The sequence below is a fragment of the Manis javanica genome, chromosome 11 (genome assembly GCF_040802235.1).
Source record: "Manis javanica isolate MJ-LG chromosome 11, MJ_LKY, whole genome shotgun sequence".
Classification (NCBI taxonomy): Eukaryota; Metazoa; Chordata; class Mammalia; order Pholidota; family Manidae; genus Manis; species Manis javanica.
This window is the reverse complement of record NC_133166.1, coordinates 69,747,425-69,767,493: the sequence shown is the minus strand read 5'-3', so window position 1 is coordinate 69,767,493 and position 20,069 is coordinate 69,747,425. Positions and strand designations below refer to the sequence as shown.

Genomic DNA, 20,069 nt, shown 5'->3' with positions numbered 1-20,069 from the left:
TTTCAGGCCCTGGCCGCACCCAGCTCCTAGAGCGGCTTGCAGACATGGGCCACGGCAGGCAAACTCCGGGAACTCACTGGGGCGCACCAGTGATGTTGGAGGCGAACAGAAGACCCCAGTTAATCCTCTCTTAGAAGGTGCGGAGGCCGAAATCGCAGGCTTCAGCCTACCAGCACAACCCTCTGGACAGAGACCCACGGGAGAGGCGTGCAAGGTGGGGGTAGCTGCCGGTCGTCACCTGTCCCCGCAGCCTCAGGGCTGCCGGCGGCTTCAACGGCCGAGGAGGCGGCGGGCTGGGATGGGCGGGGCACCCTGGCCTGGCCCTGCCCCTGGGGCGGCCCAGGGGATTCGCCCGCGCAGCGACAACGGCCCAACTCTGCTCTGGCCTTCGACCCCGGGAGTCTCCTCGGACTGGGCCCGCAGGGTCAGAGGGCAGGGTGAAGACTTATGGGAGGGACCGGTTAGTATTCCAGTTAACCTCGTCCGAGCCTCTCTGGGCGCTGGAGAGCGGCGCGGGGCAATTCGCCAGTTATCTGTGCGCTCACTCTCTGCATTCCTGCCCTACGCAGTGCCTCCTTATTCTTTGCACGAACCCATATGTTCTCCCTCCCCCGCTCTTTTCGGCAGCTCTTGTTCCTTCGAGCTAAGTCCTGCTAGACTTGTTTCCCCTACAGCTTGGGCGGCGCCGGCCGCACGTTCCTGTCTTCAGGTGTCGGCCCTGCCCTTCGCCACCCCAATGTTGCTGTTGCTTTCTTCTTATCAACCCTTCTACTTTCCTTTATATCCCTCATTTTTGCTTGAGGTTAATGTCCAGCGGTATACCGCTGAAACCAGGGAGGAGGAAGGAGAAACTTAGTGACCACCTCCAACACCTAGGCTGCATGCCCCACTTAAAAAATAAAAAACTGGGAGCAGTAGCCGACTAGGAACTTTCTAAAGCCTGTGAAGCTTCAGAATTCTCCACAGCTTGCTTTCCTTCCCATTCTCCACCTTCCTGACTTCCACCAGATACCCAACTCAGGCCTCAAAAGGACTCATTTAAGAATGGGTTTTCACTCGATATGTAGTTATTACAAGTGTTCTAACACTATGATCTTTAGACCCTGCTCTTTCACAAATTCTGCTTCAGCCCTGCCAGGCCTAGCATCCTGTCCTTCCTTAAGCTTGTTACTAATGATGAGAATTGAGAGTGTGGGATGAAGCTTTGAAAAACTAGATAGATGCACTGATCTTGACTGTACTAGTACTAGTGGACTGCTCAATGGACTCTTCTGCAAAAGGGAATCCTGAAAGTGTCCCCTGTTGACTTCCCAACCCTAGGTCCCCTAACTGTGCCCCTAGACATCCTGCCTCAGCTCTGGGGTTGACAGGAAGTGAAACTCACTTGTCTGCCTAAGCAGACCTGCTGGGGACCCAGCCCTGGGCCCCAAATGTGGCCCCCCACCTTGAGAAGAAGAAGAGGAAGGAGGAGCCTGGAGAGAACAAGGCTGTTGTTTTTTCCTTTCTCTTTGTTCATTGTGGTTTCTTTCTGATTTTAAGATGTGGTCGATTAAAGAAATGAGCACCTCGAACTGTAGGCATTAGACACCTCTTCCTGAGATCTTTCTTGGCCTTTCTTCCTCTGCACCCCTCCAGTAACTGACTTGAGGTACGAAGGAACACAGCTCCTAAAGAAGACACGAAGCCTAGAGTATGACTGAATCCATCTTATTCCTTTTAGAGAGATCACCTCATGCCCCAGTGGAAGTCTCAATAAAATGTCTTAGGAGTATCTTTAACCTCACATGGGGACCTAATTGAGGATGATGGAGTTAGAAACTCAGGTCATACATAGGGTCATATCACTGCAAGTATTTGCAAGGAATAAGTGCCTTAAGGATTAGTGTAATTCCAGGGTGTCCAATTGCAGGGGTTCAGGGGCAGACAACTGGAAGAAAGGTTAGGGGACTTGTTCTTATTTACATTGTATGTTTGGGATGCTTGGAGTAGGCTTCACACGCACACACACATCCGGCCACTCCGGTGCAATTTTTATGGTGTGCTATGTCTTTGTCCTGCAGAAATTAGTACAGGATCCGGTGTATAATAGGTCTTCAAAAGTGCTTATGATTCCTTATGACTAAGGAGGCCATATAGGAAAGGGAGATGACAAATGGGGAGTTGCAGGGCTCTGTTCTTTTTAAGATTGGAGGAGAGACAGGAACAGAGATAGACCCTGTCCAACCCCTGCCTCAAATCTCTAGTTCAGACACCACAGTCCTTCCAAACCCCAATTCTCAGCAGCTATATTTCTGATAAAAATGGAGGATCTCTTTCCCACAAGCCTATCTTGAAACAATCAAAAACTGCCCAGTTTCCACTAGAGGGCCTCATGGCTTCATTCCTTCTCTCCAACCCCCACCAAAACATACACAACATATACACACACATACACCCTTTCAGTCAGAGCTCTCCCCTCCCCCACTCTTCCACCACCAGGCGTAAGAGGAAAGATTCCAGGAACTCAAGCCTTTGTTACAGTGCCCTACTTGAATGAAGGGTAGGAGGGCGGTAGACAGGGGTTGGGGCGGAGCCAGGGAGCAGGATGCCTGGGTCCCCAGTTCCTACCAGTAAGTCCCTAGGCCTCTGTCTCTCCTGCTGTGCTAGCCACCACCCATGCTGCCCCAAGAACCTTAAATACCTTCGGAACAGACTCCAGACAGGAGAAGCCGAAAGGGTCTTCTTTCACCCCTCCTTTTGGCCAGGGCTACCGCCTGCCTGCCAAGGCCAGCAGGTAAAGTGGGAGGATTAGGGCATGGAGAAAGGCTGGACACAGACCAGGATGCTCTTTACACCTAAACTTTGACCAAAGAATTAAGGGAAACATCTGAGTCTTGAAGAGGAGATGTCCTCAGACTGGGGAACCAAGTCCGAGACATCTGGGGTTTAAGTTTTAGGAACCCTAGAGGCAAAGGTGGGCAGATTATTTCAATAGTACCAAGCAGTGTGGAGCCCATGGGGGAGGGAGGTGTTCTGGATGTGGAGTCTGGAACGCTGGCCTTCCTGCTGTAGGAGCTCCTGAGCATGAATTCAGTTAATGGAGGGTGGAAGGGAGTTGGGAAGGGAAGTCTCCGGGTGGCCGCAATAAGGAGAGGGAGAGACGTTGGCTGGGTGAGCAGGGACCCGGTTTACCCTCAGCGGCCCGCCCTCTATCTTGGCCGACCAGCGTTGGGATGAGGTAAGGGCTGTGAGTGATTCGAAGGACGGAAAGATAGATAGCGACCTCGGGGGCGGGAAGATGAGCACAGGGTGTGGACCGTGGCGCCGACCAGAGCCCTGAAGACATTCGGGGAAGGGGGAGTCCAGTTGGGTGCACTGGAAACTCCAGACTGGGCGTCCCCCGAGTCGGGGGCGCCGGCCGTGGGCGCGGCGGATCGGCCGGGGGACGGGCAGCTGTGTCGTCAGGAGCTGCGGCCGCGTCACGCGCGTCGGCCGGGCCCGTCCCCTCCAGCCCCGCCCGGGCGGCTGCTCCGCGCCGGCCCTTCTGCTTCGACTGCGCGCCCTCCGCCGGAAGGTAGAGACCCCGCGAGTCCCCGCCCCTCCCAGCAGCCACCCGGAGCACGAGGGGCTGCGGCCGCGGCAGGGGGCGCCCGCGCCGGGGTGGGGAGAGGGGGTCGGGGGCCACTGCGCGGGAGGAGAAAGCGTGGCAGCTGGAGCGAGTGCCGGGAAGGGTCCGCAGGGCGCGGGGCTGGAACCGCAGCCGCAGAGCTTCTCCCCGACCTGTCCTCATTCCTCTTGCTCACTCGGCTCCTAGGCACTCCATGCGGGGCAAAGTCCCTGAGGGAGCCTCCAGCAGCGAACGGGGGCTGGAAGAGGCTTCTTTTTTGGCCTCTTAGTCCCCAACTTCCCACTCCCTATCCTTTCCACACCTGTCGCCGGTAAGTGTCCGAAACTACCTGGGTCTGAATCTCACTTTTCACCTTTAAAAGGGGAAATGAGCTTCGCTGAGGAAGAAATGCAGGTATTATTGGGCATCTCCTCAGCCTCACATCCCCCAACCATGCCCACATCGTAACTTCCTCCTGTACTACGCAATGGCCCCCGCCCCACACACATCCGCACCTCCGCCTTAATCAGCGCTATCGTCTGCGATATTGGTGGAGACTTAACAAATTTGGGGACTTCAAGCCAAGTGATTTCTCTTAGGGGACACGACTAGTAGCAGGGGTGGGCACGTAAAAATAGACCCTCCCTTAGTCCTGGGAAAGAGGAGGAGGAGGCCGGCCCTTGTGTGATTAAGGGATTCACAAGTCCAGGTACTCAGGCCTCTAAGGGAGTGCCTGCCCCTTGGGGTTCCTGGCTGGGTCAGCCTGAATGTTCTGGGGGCAGAGCTGATTCTTGAGTAACGGTAAACTTTGGTGACTTGGAATAGGAACAATGAATGTTGCCGCGAAAAGGGAAACTTTAAATGTTAGCACTGGCTTTGGAAATCACATTTATCTCTTGGTTACTAGTATTTCACGTTTAAAATCAGATCTAGAAAACCAGAGGCACTAAAATTTAATGGAATGGACTAAGGATAGGATGTAATGCTTGGGTGTGACCCTGAGGAAGCTGTTCTCTCTGTGGGCCTTGGTTTCTTCCTCTGTAAAACATGAGAGTTGGTGCCTCCCAGCTCTGAGGATGTCCTAGGATTCTCTACCTCCAGGTCAGCGTCTTACTTTCTCACTCCAAGTTGGTAAGGACAGGCAGGGAAACTAGAGAAAAGGAAAAGGTGAGTCACAAATAGCTGGCAGGCGGACAGCAGCCCCACCCTCCCAGCCCTGGCATTTGCCTGTACTAGTCCAGGTTATATCCTCAGGGTTGGGAGGAAGCAGGAGGACAAAACTGGACTTATTCCAGGTTCTTAAGGCCCCAGGATCCTGCAGTTTGCTGCCTTTCAGCACCAGGGGCTGCCAAAATTTTGATGAAAGAAGTCAGGACAACTGGAAAGATTCCAGGAGCCCTAATGTCCACGGTTCCAGCCCAGGGATGTCCTTGGACCCTCAGAATTTAGTTTCTAGCCACCTCCTCACCTTCCCAGAGGCAAAGTGCATGATCCTCATACTACATGTCTGGGCCTGAGATATGACACAAGGCAGGAAGGTGTACAACTAGGCTTCACTGCTACTGGGAGTCCCTAAAATTTATGCCTTCCTCAATCTAAAACGTCATTCTTCCGAATGTCCAGATGTGTTTCTCTACGTATCACCCTTATATAGTAGTAGTAATAGCTGCAGCTACCTTTTTTGAGTTCTTTATGCCATGCAGTTTGCTAAGTATATTGCATGTATTATCTTATTTAATCCCCACATTGTGATTGATTTCTCTAAGGTTCCTATTATACTGATGAGGAAATAGGTTCAGGGAGAAATAACTCTCCCTATAGCTAGGATTCTAATCATGCCTATCTAATTCAAAAGTCCATTCTAAACCTCTACTATATATTAGGTTTAAGACCTGGTGGGCTCAGAAGGGTGATTGTGAAGATAGACACAAGAGAGAAGTATATGTCCTCTCTTCTATTCACTGTCCCTTGTTTGTTGTCTCCCTGTCACTTGCTCTCTCAGATTCCATTTCCTAGAATCCTGGAGCCATCTAAGAATCCCCAGGAGTAATGAGAGAGGCTAGTTGAGCCATAGAGGCCCCATTAGCCCTAAGACTATTATATATTCATGAGATCTGTTGGCAGTAGAAGTTGGATAATAGTCACTGTAAAGGGCCAGATGAGTGGAGTCCTTCCTCCCCAGTATCAGTGTTCCAGAACCACCTTCTAGGTCTTCCCAGACAGCCCCCAGAACAACAGTGGACTTAGAGATGAGCAGTGAAGATGTCCCAAGTTGTCTCTGCAAAGGCTGCAGAGAAGGTTCTTGCACCATCAGAAAGGAAATTCTTGTAGGCCCTAACTGCCTTCTTGAGCCTGACCCAACAAGCCCTAAATAAGTGGGCAAGGGGAGGCAGAAGGTCAGCCTTGGAGGGAGTACCACAATAAGTGCTTTTAAGCATCATTCATCCATTTAACAAATACCTATTTTGCATCTATTACATGTCCTCCAAACTGTCTCATTCCCCTGACTGTCAGGATGGACACTCTGGTATCCCATTTAACCAAATTTGGAATCATATGCCCAAAATATGACTTCCTAACTTTACATGACTATTTGCCCCACCAATATGGAGCACCTACAACATGCAGGGCATCGTTTTAGGTACCAGGGATACAGTTGTGAGCAACACTGACAAGTTCCTGCCCTTTGTGGAATCTATATTTTGGTAGGCAAAGATAAACAGTAAACAGAAAGTCAAATAAATTAGCAAGATACTTTCCACTTGCAATCAATTCTATGAAAGAAGCAAAGGAGGGGGCTACTTTAGGACAGAATGATCAGGGAAGGTCTCTTGAAAGAGCTGACATTTCAGCTTAGGCAAGAAGTCAGCTCTGCCAAGAGTGGAGAAGGGTGTTCCAGGCAGGCAGAACAGTAAGTCTCATGTCCGTGAGCAGGGAAGAACTTGGCGGTGCTTGAGGAACAGAAAGTAGGGCCTTTCTGAGACTAGAAGGCAGTGTGTGAAGTAGAGGGTAGAACAAGAGCAGGACGGAGAGATAGGCAGGGGTCCTGCATCTTGGGTTAGAGCTCTGGCTCCTTCACTTGTCATTTGCCTTAGAAGTCCCAACCTCTTGGAGCTCCAGTTTCTTCATCTGTAGAATGGCTATACCAATAATTTCCTGTCTCAGGATTTTAATTAATACAATAATAACTACCATTTCTTGTAGATCTTCTACATGCCAGGCATTATACTAGGTATTTTTCTTATTTAACTTAATCCTCACAGCTGTGAGAGAGACGTACCATTCTCCCCATCTCACAGAGGAAATGTGCCCACACACAGAGGTATTGGCTAAGAATGGGACCCAGACATGACTAACGCTAGGTACACTTGACTCCTAAACGCGCTGCACGATGTTACTGTAAGATACCGATATTGGTGTTGCTGAATTTCAAGACAAGTTGCCCGTCCCGCTCTGGCCCTGGGCCAGTAGTCAGCGTAATCCGCCTGACGGCTCCTGCTGGGCCCCGGGCCCCATAGCCGTGTGTTAGAGCTCCCTGAGCACTGCGGACCTGGCGTGCTAGAAGGAAGCCCCTGCCTCTGATACTCGCGCTCCGTCCACCTTTATGCTGGGAAGCGGGCAGGTGCCCTGAGCCGCCCTTCCCTAGCGGGGCTCCGCGGGACGCCGTGAGGAGGCCGGGTCTGAGCCCGCTAGAGCTGAGCCTGGGTCCCACATCAGCGGCACTACAGGTCGGCGGGGGGCGCGCACGGCTGAGCCCGGCTAGCGGCCGAGGTTGGCCGGGGCGTGGTGCCGTCGCACAGGGAGCCGCCCGAGGGCCAGGACGAGGGGACACGGAGTGGCAGAAGGAAAGGTGGAACGAGCCCGGGACGCGCCACAGACACGCAAACAAACTGGGAAAGCGGGGTGGAGGGAGCGAGGACACGGCGGTCAGAGACAATCTAGACAGAGGGGGGAAATGACCTCTGGAGAAGAATCCAGAATGGAGGAGGGTCAGAGATGAGACAGAGGACAGACATGGCCAAGGATAGAGAGGGACACAGCGGGAAGGAACTCCGAGAAAGGAAGAGACTCGGGGAGGGACACAGAAACCAGGAAGGGACAGAAATAATAGTGGGCGTGGAGAATAACTGAGTAGACGGAAGCAAAACGATGCAGGCAGCGGGCGCCTCCTGCCACATGCTCTTGTCATCTTCCTCCAGACCTATCCCTGGAAGTGGAGGTCCAGGCGTCAGAAACATTACTACCAAGCTGCCTTTTTGGTCATCCTTAAAAAAGAAAAAGAAAAATGGCCAAGGAGAGGGGCCTAATAAGCCCCAGTGATTTTGCCCAGCTGCAAAAATACATGGAATGTGAGTCTTCCTCCGAGTCCTTCAGTGCTGAAACCCCAAAGAATCTCTCCTCCTCCTCACTCCCCCTCCCACTCTGCCCAGTGTTCCAAGTGGCCCTGAGCCAGTCTGCTCCTGAGAGGTGCCTGTGCCTGGGAAAGGGAGGAGAGGGAGATAGGGAGATGCCTACATCCCAGCTCCCCTTCCACCTTCTCTGGACCTTGACCACCTGCTCCAAGTCTCAGAGAAGTCAAGTAAAGAAGGGTATCACTTTGGAGTTGAAATGTTTTTCTCTCTGTATTTGTGTGTTTCTTCTTGAAATTTCTTCATTCTCTCACTTAAATCTTCTTTCCCATTGACTGTCTGGACGAGTCTCTGGTAGAGGGCAGAGAGGGCAGAATCAGACTGATGCTCTTCTCTCACTCACTCCTTCATACCCTAGACTCCACCAAAAAGGTCAGTGATGTCCTAAAGCTCTTTGAGGATGGCGAAATGGCTGAATATGTCCAAGGAGATGTAAGTGGCAGCCGGAAAATCCTCTCCTTGACCAACTCCTCCCATCTTTGTTTTTGCTAGTCCATTGGGATACCCATCTTCCAGGGAGCATTCTGGGCCCACCTCCAACTATCCTCCCTCTAGATATCCCAGCGTTTGTTGTCACTGCAGCTACTGTGTTAGGACAAACTAAGAGATCCTATTAACTCGGGACTCAGCCCAAGAAACCATATTCCTGCCTTGGATGCTTCTGAGTTCTGTACTTATTTTGTTTGTCCCCACTATTCCCAATTCTTCAGTACCCAGCTCCCATCTTGCAGACTCTTCAGGGTAATGCTCACTCTCTCATAGGCCGTTGGGTACGAGGGATTCCAGCACTTCCTGAAAATCTATCTAGAAGTGGATAATATTCCCAGTGGCCTAAGCCTGGCACTGTTTCAATCCTTCCAGACTGGTTACTGCTTAGAAGAGACTGTGAAAAAAGGTGTGGTCACATGGGAGGGACTGGATGGGCCCCCAGGATCAAAGTAAAATAAGGGTGGGTTTTGGGGTGAAAGTTGAACTGAGTCACATGTTGGGGCCAAGGGAAGGGGCAGAGGTGGAGGGTGGCCAAGCTGGTCTATGAGTTGGCAGGAGGAAAGTTAAAAGGGAGAATTGGAACAAGGAAAAGAGAAGAGCCACAGTGGAGGGACCCCCACCCTCAGAGCTGCTGTACTTTTTATAACCAGATGTGGTGTGTCTCAGTGATGTCTCCTGCTATTTTTCCCTTCTGGAGGGTGGCCGGCCAGAAGACAAGCTAGAATGTGAGTTGTCCTCTGGGCTGGGAGAAGGGACCAAAGATGAAAGGAAAGAGGGTGTTCCCCAGACTGTCTTCCCTCATCTTTTAAGAATTCCTAAAGGCTGACAGGGCCTGACAAAGGTGGGGCCAGAGAATGTGCCCATTTCCTCTGTTCCCCCAGGCTCTTTATACATAAATGCCATCCGTCACAATCACTCCAGATGACTTGTACATTCCCACGTCTTGTACATTTTCTCATGGGTGGCATGGGGTGGTCTTGGGATGTGGGAGATATGTACTGTCAACTCTATCAGGTCCACTGAGTGTGGAATCTGGGCCTATTTCCCCTTCCTTTTTGTCTCCTTTCTCAGCACCAGCCGCATGCTCTGGGCTGTAGAGAAATAGCTCTCCCCCTATCAATTTCCCCTGTGTCCTGTTATGAATTCTTTGGATGTCTCTCACAAACTGACCCTGGCCCCCCCTGAAACATCCCACAGTCACCTTCAAGCTGTATGACACCGACAGAAATGGGATCTTGGACAGCTCGGTGAGTTGGGGGACCTGTATTCTGGGCAAGGGGGTATGTGTCCATCTGTCTGTGCTCTCCTGTCCCGACTCTTCCAGGATCTTAAGAAGCAGAGGAAGCTAGGGAGGAGAAGTTGAGTCCTCTAGGACTAAATGTGGGAATAGGTCCCAAGCTCTTGACCCCTAAAAGAGGAGACTGGAGACATGAATTGAGGGCTGCCTTGCAAAAATATGAACTCACATAGACACTTACATGGCAGAGGCACCTGAGAACAAGAGGTGGGTTCTGGGGGTGGAACCCAGGAACCCTGATTAGAGAAGATTTTGGATGGTGGTAGTGAGATGGGATATGGCTATGGCTCCTCCCCTCTTGGCCCCCAGGAAGTAGACAGAATCATCATACAGATGATGCGAGTGGCTGAATACCTGGACTGGGATGTGTCTGAGCTGAGACCGGTAAGGCAGTTCTTCCTTTCTTTACATCCCTTCTTGTACCTTCTTCGTGGTGAGTCCTGCACCTACCTTACCCCATCTCTGACTGGCAGCCTGGTGTCCTTGCCTAGGATGGCTGGCTAGTTGTCCTAGGGGACAGTGTGGAGGTGTCAGATCTGAGGGGCCACTCACACCACAAGTTGTCCCTTCTCTGCCCAGATTCTTCAGGAGATGATGACAGAAATTGACTATGATGGCAGTGGCTCTGTCTCCCTAGCTGAGTGGCTTCGGGCTGGGGCCACCACTGTCCCCCTGCTAGTGCTGCTGGGTCTGGAGATGGTGAGTAGAGTCACTTGTGAGGATGGTAAGGCAGCCTGGGTTGTGCTTACCATACCAGAGGTTGGTCTTCTAAAGCCTTAGACACTCCCTGCCACCTGCTGTGCCCCCCAGGCCCTGAAGGACAATGGGCAGCACCTGTGGAGACCCAAGAGGTTCCCCCGACCAGTCTACTGCAACCTGTGCGAATCGAGCATTGGTCTTGGCAAACAGGGGCTCAGCTGTAACCGTGAGTGACAGGGCCTGGCCCAGCGGGAGCATAGTGCTCTGAACTTGTAGAGCCCTGGGTTTGGACCCTGGGCCCTTCCATCAACTAGTTGAATGACCTTGGGAAAGCCTCAACTTTAAGCCTTAGTTTCCTCAACTGAAAATGAGGTAATTATGAGCATTAGATTAGTTGATGCAGACAAGGGTTTCACATGGTGCATGTATATAAGTCTGCAATGAAATGAGAGACTTATATACTCTCATTATTATTATTGTCATTGTCATTGTCACATCTGGGCCTCCTTTGCACCATCCAGCTCAGCTACTGGTCCTTGGATGAGGTGGGGGCAGGTCTGCAGCAGCAATTGCTCTGTCAGCGGGGAGAATGATCCAGAGGCCCATGTCTTGGAGGTGAACCCCCACTCCAAGCTTGAATTCTTTACCACATTCTCACAGCAAGGAGTTTAATGTCTTGCGTCAGTGAGTGGTCCTGCCTCACCCCCAGGTAAGGAGGAAATAGGGGGAGGGGCTGCAGCTAAGGCTCTGACCTTCCTCCCTCTTGCCCAGTCTGTAAATACATCGTTCACGACCAGTGTGCCATGAAGGCCGAGCCTTGTGAAGTCAGCACCTATGCCAAGTCTCGAAAGGACATTGGTGTGAGTGACCCTATGCCCACCTATCACCACCCACATCCTGGCTCTGACCCTGGCCCTTGGCCCATTGCTGCCCTCGGCCCTTCCCCCAGACCCTCTTTGACAAGAGATTGCCGTCCTTCCCAAGGTCCAATCACATGTGTGGGTGCGAGGAGGCTGTGAATCTGGGAGATGTGACCGCTGTCAGAAAAAGATCCGCATCTACCACAGTCTTGTCGGGCTGCACTGCGTGTGGTGCCACCTAGAGGTCAGTCCCGAGTTCTCCCAGCAGCTGTGCCTGCCGCCTCATCCCTAAGCTGACTCCTCCCCGCTAGTCTGCTGGCATCCCCAACCGCATCTCCTTTACAACCAGTTGCCCCTGCTCGTGTAAGGACTCTCTTTCCAGTACCAGACCCCCAGGTTGAGAGGTGGTGGGATTCCCTCCATGATCTCTCTGTGCCCACCTTGTCTTTCAGATCCACGATGACTGCCTGCAAGCCGTGGGCCATGAGTGTGACTGTGGGCTACTCCGTGATCACATCCTGCCTCCATCTTCCATCTATCCCAGTGTTCTGGTGAGACCCTTGTGCAGGAGGGGACCAGAGTGCTTCCTCTACCTAAACACACACACACACACACACACACACACACACACACACACACACACACACACACAAACACAGGCATTTAGAGCAGAGAGCCTATACTTCTGGAATTCAAGTTGGACTCTGCTTAGGGGTTCACCCACAATCCAGCTTGCCTTCTCTCTGCTTCCCTCCCTTCCTAGGTCTCTGGACAGGAGCGTAAAATTAGCAATGCCAGCCAGAAGGCTGTGGATGACTTAAGTTTGAGTACCTTTGAGGCCCTGCGGGTACATGGCTGAGAGACTTGGGCTTTGTGGTGGGGCTGGTTTTTCTTCACGGGTGCTTTCATGGGAGGGAATGAAGTGGGAAACCTGGGGAATGGGTCTGCTCTCCAGAAGGCCATCCTGGCAAGGGAGGGGAAAGCAGCTTGGGGAATGCCAGCTTCTGCTGCTATCTCCAGGACCCATCTGAACTCTGGCAAATTCCTCCTTCCTTATCCTTATTTTCTTCCCCAATGCAGATTGACCCTGTTTCTAACACCCACCCACTTCTGGTCTTTGTCAACCCTAAAAGTGGTGGAAAGCAGGGGCATAGGTGAGAAGAGATATACTGGGTCTTTAGAAATGGAGAGGGAGGACCAACAGGGGCTGGAAATCTGTTTGTATCAAGGGGACATGCCTTGAGGAGGACATCAAGAGAGTGGGGTACAGAAGATGCATCATTTGTCATGAGCTTTCCTTTTTCCCTCACCCAGGGTGCTTTGGAAATTCCAGTATCTACTAAACCCTCGACAGGTGTTCAACCTCCTCAAAGACGGCCCTGAGCCAGGGTGAGTAGTGTAGGTTAGGGCCTGTTTCACAGTGTTTGTGTGTGTCTGTCTACCTGTGTATGGAGGGAGAGAACAGGATGATTGCATGTTGTGGGGGAGAGCTATGGAACCCTGATAAGCCAGAATTCAGGAAGCTGGCTTCTGCTGGGGTCCCTGGATGCCCCCATCTCTGCATTCTCCAGCTCATCGTTCTTCTCACAGAAGGTGAAGATACCAGTTCCTCTCTACTGCTGAGGAGTGGCTATAACTTTCCCTGCTGACTTTTTGTCTGCCCTTAGTAGAAATAAGCCGTTTGACAAAGGGGAAGAGGGTCATAAGGAAGGAGAGACAAGAATAATCCTCCTATCCAGGCATTGGGTGGCCTTGGTCCTGTCATCCCTCATCACCTTCTCTCTTCCCTTTTGTCTCAGGCTCAGATTCTTCAGAGAGGTTCCTAACTGCCGAATTTTGGTGTGTGGTGGAGATGGCACCGTGGGCTGGATTCTAGAGAGCATAGGTCAGTGCAGGGAAAGGCCCAGGCAGGGCACTGGGGCAGAGGCCGTGACGCCCTCACCACCTCCTCACACTGCCCCCCAGACAAAGCTGGCCTGCCTGTCTCACCCCCTGTCGCTGTGCTGCCGCTGGGCACGGGGAATGACCTGGCTCGCTGCCTAAGATGGGGAGGAGGTAAGTGCTGGGACTGTTTCCCTGGAGGGTGAGGGACTTGGGTGGAAGGGAAAAGCACAGAGAGAAGGCATTTGGCATCTGGTCCAAAAAGAGCACTGGAGAAAGAGAGGGGCATAGATGGGTGGGTGCCAAAGTGGATTGTCCCAAAGAAAAAGAACTTCGGAAGAACCACGATCTAAATGTCAAAGAGTGAAGGGTGACAGTCTTCCTCCCTATAAACCTAAAATTACCCCTCTGTTTCTCCCAACCAACTCAAGGGTCAGAGAATCAAGGAATATGGGGGAGGAGTGAGGGCAATATGGGAGTAAGGAAGGTTGTGTAAGAGCTAAGCTGATGCTGAGTGATGGAGCTAACAGGGAGCTTGGTGGCAATTCATTCATTCATTCAGCCAATTAATCGGTATTTCAATCATTCATGATAATTTCTTCCCAAATCTATTGCAAAAGTCTTCTACCTGCATTCCTGTTTCTAGTCTCTTTCCCCTCCAAAGAGAAAGAGTTTGAGGAATGGTATTAGTAAATAAAAAGGTCATTGTGGGGAAGGTTGAGTTTGCGTTGTCTTGAAGTTGAGGCTGTTGGGTTCAGAGTCCATCTCTGGGATTACACAGGAGATTATGGAATAGGGGTCTGCTGAGGAAATTGAAAGGCATTTAGGGTGGAAGAAGTGTGTAAGGCCAGAGGAACCACCAAGCAACATGGTGGCACCCTAGGGAAAGTGTGAGTCGTTCACTGTGACTGGGACGTAGGGTGCATGGTGGGAAGTAGGGAGAGGAAGGTCTCAGTTGAGCAGGGTCCATATTATGGAGCATCATGAATACTGTACTGAGGAGTTTCTAACCTTATCCTCTCAGAGATTGAAAGCTGACAGCCCACAGAAATTGCTTGTATTGTTTTGTATTGATTGCCTTGTGATGTTTTAAATTTTTTGACCTTGATTACTTCTAAGAAATGGGTCATATATTCTTCAGTCCACTACAATTCCCTCAGCTCCTTTTCTGCTATTCACTCTTGAATACCACTGAGGCATTTGAATGTGTAATCCCTGAACCATGGGGAACTCTTGAACTCATGAAAGATGTAACTAGAAAAATTGGTGTGCATATATATAAATAAAATATTATACTGTATATAAAAATAACAAAAGTCCCTCTCTCTATAAATAAAATGGTATATCAGAAAATAGGACTTTTTCTAGGTTTGTGGACTGAGCAGATAGGGGAAGGGGTGTACCATTTATTAAGATAGGGAGTACAGGAAGGGGACCAGTTTAAGGAAGAAAGATAGATTCCATTTTGAACTTGTTGAGTTGAGGTGTCAGTGGAGTACGCTGGTGGAGATGTGTGGTGGGTACTTAGAAATAAATGTTAAGAATTTAGGAGAGAAGTCAGGGCTGAAGATAATGTTTGAGAGTCATGTATCTCAAACATGTATCTCCTAGGAGGTAAATGACATCCTGCAAGTAGAGGAATTACCCAGGGAAAGAGGTAAAATGAGAAGGTGGACGAGGACAGAAAGTTCCTGGTGAACACCCTTTTTAAGGGTTGAGCAGAGGAAGATTAATTATTAAAGGAGTCTATTCGCATTCTATGGTTGCCATAACAAGTCACCACAAATAGTGGCTTCATACAACAGGAATTTAGTATCTTACAGCTCTGGAGGTCAGAGCCATGTATTTATACGGGGCCCACCCAAGTAATCTAGAACAATCTCCCCACTTTAAAATCCCTGATGAAATCCCATCTGCAAAACCTCTTTTGCTGTATAAGTCAACATATTCCCAGATTCCAGAGAACAGAATGTGGACATCTTTGAGGGGCCATTATTCTGTCCACTAAGAGACTAAAGGAACAGTCAGAAAAGGTCCTCAGTGACTTAGGAAAGTGGTATTTTAGAGGCCAAGTGAGGAGTTTCATGAATTAAAATGAAAACTAAAGATATACTATTGGTTTTTGCAGGAATTGGTGGTAATCTTTGCCAAAAGGGTTCCAGCAGGACAGTATGGTGAAAGGCAAATTACAGTGGGTGAAACCATCAGGAATGTGAGGAATGTAGTACAGACTTATTTTTTTAATCTTTTTTTCCTGATTACAAAAATAAGACATGCTTGTGGTAAAAAATAATTCAAACATTTCAGATACACATGCCAAGAAAGTGAAAGTCCCCTGATATCTACTCCCTAAAGTTTTGGAGCATATTTCTCCATTTCTTTCTTTCTAGATACACACTTCTTTATATCTAAACAATTAGATCATTTTATTGATGTTTTTCTTTGTTTTTTAACTGAACAGTTCATCCTATTTATCATATTATTTCATTAATCAGGTTTGCCTCACTCTTTTTATTACTGAATGGCATTCCATTGTGTAACTATGTCATAATTTATGTCACTTATGTAGCCAGTGCCCTATTGATAGATATTTGGGTAGCATTCAGTTTTTTATTCCAAACCTGCTTCAGTGAACACCCTTGTATGTCTATCTCTGCACACAGGTGTGAGAATTTCCCTAGGAGAGATTTCTAGAAGTGGAATTGCTGGCTCAAAGAGTGTGAGCATTTTATTAGTTATTTTCTCCCTTAAAAATTACACAGTACATTTTTCACTGTAAAAGATATAAAAAGTAAAATGTGCCAGTGTTCACACACTCCTTTTACTACCTCCTGCCAAATTCCAGGCCCCTCTTCAGAGATAATCACTATTCCCCATTTGCACTCATTTTTCTATTTTACATGTGCTCATACAAATACACACACAACTTTGAAACAAACAAGTGGGACTATACTACACAGATTGTTTTCTGACTTCTTTTTCCTTTGAACAGTATATCTTGGAGATCTTCCCATGTTAGTGCAGACAATTATCATTCTGTGTTCAACAGCTGCATGTTATTTCATGGCATGGATTGCCATAATTTATAATTTATATAATCTGCTTCTGCTGATGGGCATTTAGGCTGTTTCCACTCTTTTCCTGTTTTAGAGAGTACCTCAGCAACCATCCTTGCATCTCTGTGTACATGTGTGTTAATTTCTGCAGGAAAATTCCTAAAAAGGGAATTGCTGTGCCAAAGGATGTGTTTTGATAATATTTGATGGCATTTTGATAAAAATTTCCAAATTGCTTTCCAAATATGAAATACCAATTTATGCTCCAACTAACAGCAAATGAGAGCGCCAGCTTATTCACAATCTCATTAACACTTGATTTTTCTCAAATCTCTTCATGCTTTTTCAATCTGATAAGAAACAAAAAACTGTTTTAATTTATAATTATTTTAGTTATTAGTAATATTGAGCATCTTTATTATGCATATTGGATGTTTGTATTTCTTCTGTGATTATTGTGTTTGTGTTGTTTTCTATTGACTTTAAATATAGTGATTTGCAAGCAGTTTTTGAATATTGAGGAAGTTAGTTATATGTGCTGCAGATATTTCTTCCCAGTTTGTATTTTTTTAGATGTCTTTTTATTTACTTAACCACACAGAATTTTTGAATTTTAATATAAATATATTTATCAGTCTTTTACTTTTTTGGCTCCTAACTTGTATTATGCTTCAGAAAGACCTTTTACACTCAAAGATTATAAAAATATTTACTCATGTTTTCTGCAAGTACAAATTCTGCTCTTTTTTTTGTATTTAAATTCTTTGGCCCATCTTAAATTTATTTTGTTATAACAAGTGACTTCTATATCTAGCACCATTTATTGAATGATCTATCTTTTTCCCCATTTATTAAAAATGTCATCATATACTAAATCCCATATATGCTAAGTGTATTTCTGGGTACTGTATTCTTTACAATTGAACTTTTTCTGTTCACTGTGCCAGCATCACCCTGTTTAGACACAACTACTTTGTACTGTGTTCCATCTGGTAGAAGGGAAAGGAAAGCATAAGAGAGGGAGAGAATTCCATTCATCACTCATCTTTTTCATTAGTTTGCATTTTCCTGGCTATTTCTCTAATCTTCCAGATGTACTTTTCTGGCATTATTGTTTGATGTGCACATGCATTGGGAACATTTACCCTCCATGACAGTGTGGAGAAAAGGGACAGCAAGGGGCTGACGTTAAGAATGGTTCATGGGAACCATGATGGAACACCCGGCCCTTTCACTGGCTGGGGCTGGGAAGGCCTGCAGAACCAGGACAGAGGATCTCTGGGGATTTATGGAGCTGGGAGCTGAGAGGAGATCCGTTAATGCTAACTTGTCTTCTTCCCCCTCCTTAGGGTATGAAGGGCAGAATTTGGGCAAGATCCTCAAGGAGTTAGAGATGAGTAAGGTGGTACATATGGATCGATGGTCTGTGGAGGTGATACCCCAACAAACTGAAGAAAAGAGTGACCCAGTCCCATTTCAGATCATCAATAACTACTTTTCCATTGGTGTGGTCAGTTTCCCAGTGTGGTCCATCAGGGTGGGGAGTGGGGGGAGGGAGGAAGCAGGGGTTAAGCAGGCAGAGGCTGGAGAAGGACAGAAAAGGAAAGTTAAGGGAGCTGTGACACAGGGAAATTAGGGGTGGTGTACAGTGGTGTGAGTTGCAGGGAAAGAACATGGGACATGCTGCTTCCAAATGGGAGCGGTAAAGAGAAAGAGTTCTGTGCTGAAAGAGGAGGCAGGCCTCTGATCTCGCATACCCTGGACTCCCCAGGATGCCTCTATTGCCCATCGATTTCACATCATGCGGGAGAAATACCCCGAGAAGTTCAACAGCAGGTGAGGGAAATGGGGACTGTTGTGGCCAGGTTTGGCACAGAGCCCTACTGGGGGATGTGACAACTCTAAGCAGCCCCTCTAGCAAAGCTGCCTGGTTTACCATGGGGCTGGGTGGGAGGTTGATGCCCTTTCTTGTCACTTAGCCCACCTCTGCCAGCACTGTGTAACTTGTCCCCTCCCCACTGGGCCTTGTGTTGGGGCTGACACAGAATGAAGAACAAACTGTGGTACTTCGAATTTGCCACTTCTGAATCCATCTTCTCAACATGCAGAAAGCTGGAAGAGTCTTTGACAGTTGAGGTGGGTGTGATGAGACCTAACCTTACATCCTTTTTAGCTACTTTTACCTTAGTTTCTCCCTCCCCAGGCACCCTGAGGAACTTCCCATATTCCTGAACCTATACTTTGACTTCTCAGTTCTCCAATCCTGATTTCCCAAGTTCTCAAGATATATCAGTCCCTATTTCCCTGCCTTCTTTGCAAACCTCCAAATCTTGACCTTCCCAGTTTGTCATATGGTGGAGGGAGGGATCACATCCATGATCATGCCATGAGGCAAGGATCTGTGCTCTCCTGCCCTCAGATCTATGGGAAACCTTTGGATCTGAGTAACCTATCCTTAGAAGGCATTGCAGTTCTGAACATCCCTAGCACACATGGTGGCTCCAACCTCTGGGGTGATACCAAGAAACCTCATGGGGATATCCATGGGATCAACCAGGCCCTAGGCGCTGCAGCTAAAGTCATCACTGACCCTGATATCCTGAAAACCTGTGTGCCAGGTGAGAAGGACAGCCTTGGGAGCTGAGTGGGTGGGACCAAGGGGAAGGGGTGTCTTAGAGGTACCCTGCTTCTGCAAAACCTCCCTCCCTACTTGCCATCCCCAGACCTAAGCGACAAGCGACTGGAAGTAGTAGGGCTGGAAAGTGCAATTGAAATGGGCCAGATCTATACCAAGCTCAAGAGTGCTGGACACCGGCTGGCCAAGTGCTCTGAGATCACGTTCCAGTAAGAATCCTCCAGCCAGGGGTTCTGAGGGAAGGAGGGGGACAGGAGAGCCGAAGGGTCATGGGAATCATGGGGAAGGACTATATAGGAGATTTTCCTCAGCAACAAAAGGTCTCAAAGCCAATGTGAGAAACAGAGTTTTGGTATTTGATTGCTAAAGAAATCTCCACCAATCTGCCTTGGCCTCCCATAGCACCACAAAAACCCTCCCCATGCAAATTGATGGAGAACCGTGGATGCAGACGCCCTGTACAGTGAGTACTGCCTGTGCCTGCCAAAACCTGAGCTCCCCTACCCCTGAGGCTTTGGGGATCCTAATCTCCATTCCATAGCTTCTTTTCTTCCTCCTGATGCCTGAAATTCCCCTGTGCACCATTCCTTCCAAGTCCTGATTTCTCAACCCCTGGCTTTCCTACCATAGCCTCTCTAGGACCCCAGCAACCTATCCTAAGCCCCAAAGATTTCCCCCAGAATCTCTGCTGCAGCCCCAAGGTACCAGGTCCTGCCTCTGAACATGCCCCCTTCCCTTGCAGATCAAGATTACCCACAAGAACCAGATGCCCATGCTCATGGGCCCATCCCCTCGCTCCTCTAATTTCTTTGGCTTCTTATGCTGAGAGGAGCACCTCAGCCTCCAAGCCAGCCTTGAGCCCACCTCTTCAACCCTGGACTCTACTCCCTAGGCTCTGTATATTGCTGCCACACCCTCCTGCCAGCTCAGGGGAGTGTTCCCTCATCTTTACAATATTTATTATCCTGCACAACCTCTACTATTCCACACACACACACACACACACACACACACACACACACACACACACACACACCACAAACACATACGTATATTGGAAGTGCCTCATCTGAATAAAATGACTTTTCCTCCCACTTAACAGGATACCTGTTAAGTGAGTGGTACACCTCCTTCCTTTGTATCTCCACTCCTTAAAT

General features: G+C 48.9%; 2 protein-coding genes and 1 long non-coding RNA gene across 10 annotated transcripts in view; 2 read left to right on the top strand and 1 right to left on the bottom strand.

The window, feature by feature from the left end:
* Nucleotides 1-2,783, bottom strand: part of PYM1 (PYM homolog 1, exon junction complex associated factor) — a 30,033-nt gene extending 27,250 nt beyond the window's left edge. Inside the window, exons 1-2 of the mRNA XM_073216613.1 lie at nt 2,681-2,783; nt 1,566-1,667 (exon numbers count right to left, since the gene is read on the bottom strand). Coding sequence (XP_073072714.1) covers nt 1,566-1,581 — 16 coding nt within the window. The 5' untranslated portion in view covers nt 1,582-1,667; nt 2,681-2,783. The remainder of the gene's footprint in view (nt 1-1,565; nt 1,668-2,680) is intronic.
* LOC118970645 (uncharacterized) lies at nt 82-1,504 on the top strand. The gene is made up of 2 exons (XR_012122721.1): nt 82-214; nt 1,321-1,504. It is a non-coding gene; the product is annotated as an uncharacterized lncRNA (long non-coding RNA).
* DGKA (diacylglycerol kinase alpha) lies at nt 2,624-20,043 on the top strand. Of its 8 annotated transcripts, none has more exons than XM_017658538.3 (24): nt 2,624-2,773; nt 7,786-7,935; nt 8,354-8,427; nt 8,758-8,890; nt 9,135-9,209; nt 9,682-9,731; nt 10,091-10,165; nt 10,361-10,480; nt 10,592-10,706; nt 11,252-11,340; nt 11,465-11,584; nt 11,793-11,891; nt 12,104-12,187; nt 12,421-12,494; nt 12,655-12,729; nt 13,140-13,225; nt 13,306-13,395; nt 17,627-17,787; nt 18,049-18,113; nt 18,323-18,413; nt 18,697-18,895; nt 19,001-19,121; nt 19,315-19,375; nt 19,655-20,043. In XM_017658538.3, exons 2-24 carry the CDS (start codon nt 7,872-7,874, stop codon nt 19,736-19,738), a joined length of 2,205 nt encoding a protein of 734 aa, XP_017514027.1. In that variant the 5' UTR covers nt 2,624-2,773; nt 7,786-7,871; the 3' UTR covers nt 19,739-20,043. The 8 variants fall into 8 exon arrangements, with proteins under 8 accessions (XP_017514027.1, XP_073072711.1, XP_073072712.1 ...); XM_037008915.2 differs by lacking the exon at nt 2,624-2,773 and adding an exon at nt 3,415-3,553; XM_017658539.3 differs by lacking the exon at nt 2,624-2,773 and adding an exon at nt 3,692-3,917.
* Nucleotides 20,044-20,069: the final 26 nt, after the last annotated feature.